General features: G+C 56.6%; 1 protein-coding gene across 1 annotated transcript in view; it reads left to right on the top strand.

Annotated features, from left to right (window-relative positions):
- The first annotated feature begins 1,120 nt into the window (after positions 1-1,120).
- Positions 1,121-1,644, top strand: part of LOC123084506 (LRR receptor-like serine/threonine-protein kinase EFR) — a 9,879-nt gene continuing 9,355 nt past the window's right edge. The window contains exon 1 of the mRNA XM_044506073.1: positions 1,121-1,630. Coding sequence (XP_044362008.1) covers positions 1,121-1,630 — 510 coding nt within the window. The remainder of the gene's footprint in view (positions 1,631-1,644) is intronic.

The following is a 1,644-nucleotide window of genomic DNA, read 5'->3' as shown; positions in this document are numbered from 1 at the left end:
GAGTGTGACGTGTTTTCTGCATCTAGTAAAATGTGTAACGGACTGAAAGGTTTTCTGAAACTAGTGAAATGTGAAACCGACTGAAATGCATTCTTTGAAATGAGTGAAACGGTAAAATTCAAACTAGGCAAAGTGTATCCAAGATTAGTGTTGTTTTACAGGTCTTGTCGCCCTGATTGGTATTGCTCAAAAAGAGAACCAAAAGCATGGTGGGGTGTTCCAGCCACATCAATCTCAAAGCAACGTTGGACGGTCGATTCCCAACCGGTAGGTAAATAGCTGATGTTCTCCACCACCGTCATGGTCGCCTTGTTGTAGCCGTTGTCCGGGTGGGACTTGTAGCCGGTCATCCAGCACATGCTTCATGCTGACCAGTCTCATCTGCCGCACGTGCACGTCCCGCACATACGGGTTGCATGCCACCGCCATCTTGATCTGCATCGCCGACTTGGTGCGTACCACTGTGTTGTTCTCGGCGCGCATGTCCTTGTATAGTTGTATACTCTGTGTGGCCTGCACCTCTCTTTTTCCTTGGTTCCAAATTTCAAATGCAGACTGTTTTTCTATCCTGAAACCTGTGGTCGATTCCCCCTCCGGCGGAGCGCCGACGAAGGCTCCAAGATGGGATCTTGCGGATACAGAAGGTTGCGATGGTGAAAATAGTTTTTCGTGGTGCTCCTGGATGGTTTCAGGGTACGAAGATATATATAGGCGAAGGAGGTAGGCCAGGGGCCCACGAGGCAGGGGCACGCCTAGCACCCTCGTGGCTGCCTCGGCTACTTCTTGACGTCCACTCCAAATCTCCTGGATTACGTTTGTTCTAAAAATATCGCTCCCGGTGGTTTCGTTCCGTTTGGACACCGTTTGATATTCCTTTTCTGCGAAACACTGAAATAGGCAAAAAAAACAGCAATTCGGGCTGGGCCTCCGGTTAGTAGGTTAGTCCCAAAAATGATATAAAAGTGTAAAGTAAAGCCCATAAACATCCAAGACATGTAATATAATAGCACGGAACAATAAAAAATTATAGATACGTTGGAGAGGTATCACGGGCATTATCGGGTGCGGGCGTCCGCGCACCCGCACGGAGGCGACAGAGGGCGCAGGAGAGGCTGTAGCCATGGCGCGGCCAGGGGAGGGCACCGGGCGTGGCGAGGAGGCCGGACGAGGGCGGCCGCGGGCGTGTGGAGGCGGGATGACGGGGCGGCGCGCAACAACTGCGGGCGGCAGGGGAGAATGCGTGCGTGTCACAACAGCGAGCGAGGTGAGGCGTGTGCGGGCAGAGCGGCCTCAGCAGCACGACACACGGGAAGGAAGGAGGAGGCCGGTGCGCGCGGGCAGCAATGGAGATGGACGTAGTGACCACAGGGGGTCGGAGACGGCGCAAGTGCATTCATTCTACAGGGGAGAGGAGAGGAGTGGAGAACGCGGCTCACATCGGAGCCGTAGGGAGGTGGCAGCGAGCTCAAGGGAGGCTCGGGGTGGCCGGCGATGGAGAGGTGGGGCGGGGCGGTCCGGCGAGGGCAGCTCGAGGCGGCGGCGATCCGATGACGGGGTCCGGCGCGTCGAGGCGGCGGGCCGCGGTGACGGCGGGACGGAGCAGGTGGCGGGGCGCCGGATATGGTGCAGTGTCGGTGGCGCCGT

The sequence above is a fragment of the Triticum aestivum genome, chromosome 4A (genome assembly GCF_018294505.1).
Source record: "Triticum aestivum cultivar Chinese Spring chromosome 4A, IWGSC CS RefSeq v2.1, whole genome shotgun sequence".
Taxonomy (NCBI): Eukaryota; Viridiplantae; Streptophyta; class Magnoliopsida; order Poales; family Poaceae; genus Triticum; species Triticum aestivum.
Note: the sequence above shows the minus strand (reverse complement) of the source record. Positions and strands in the feature narration are given on the sequence as shown.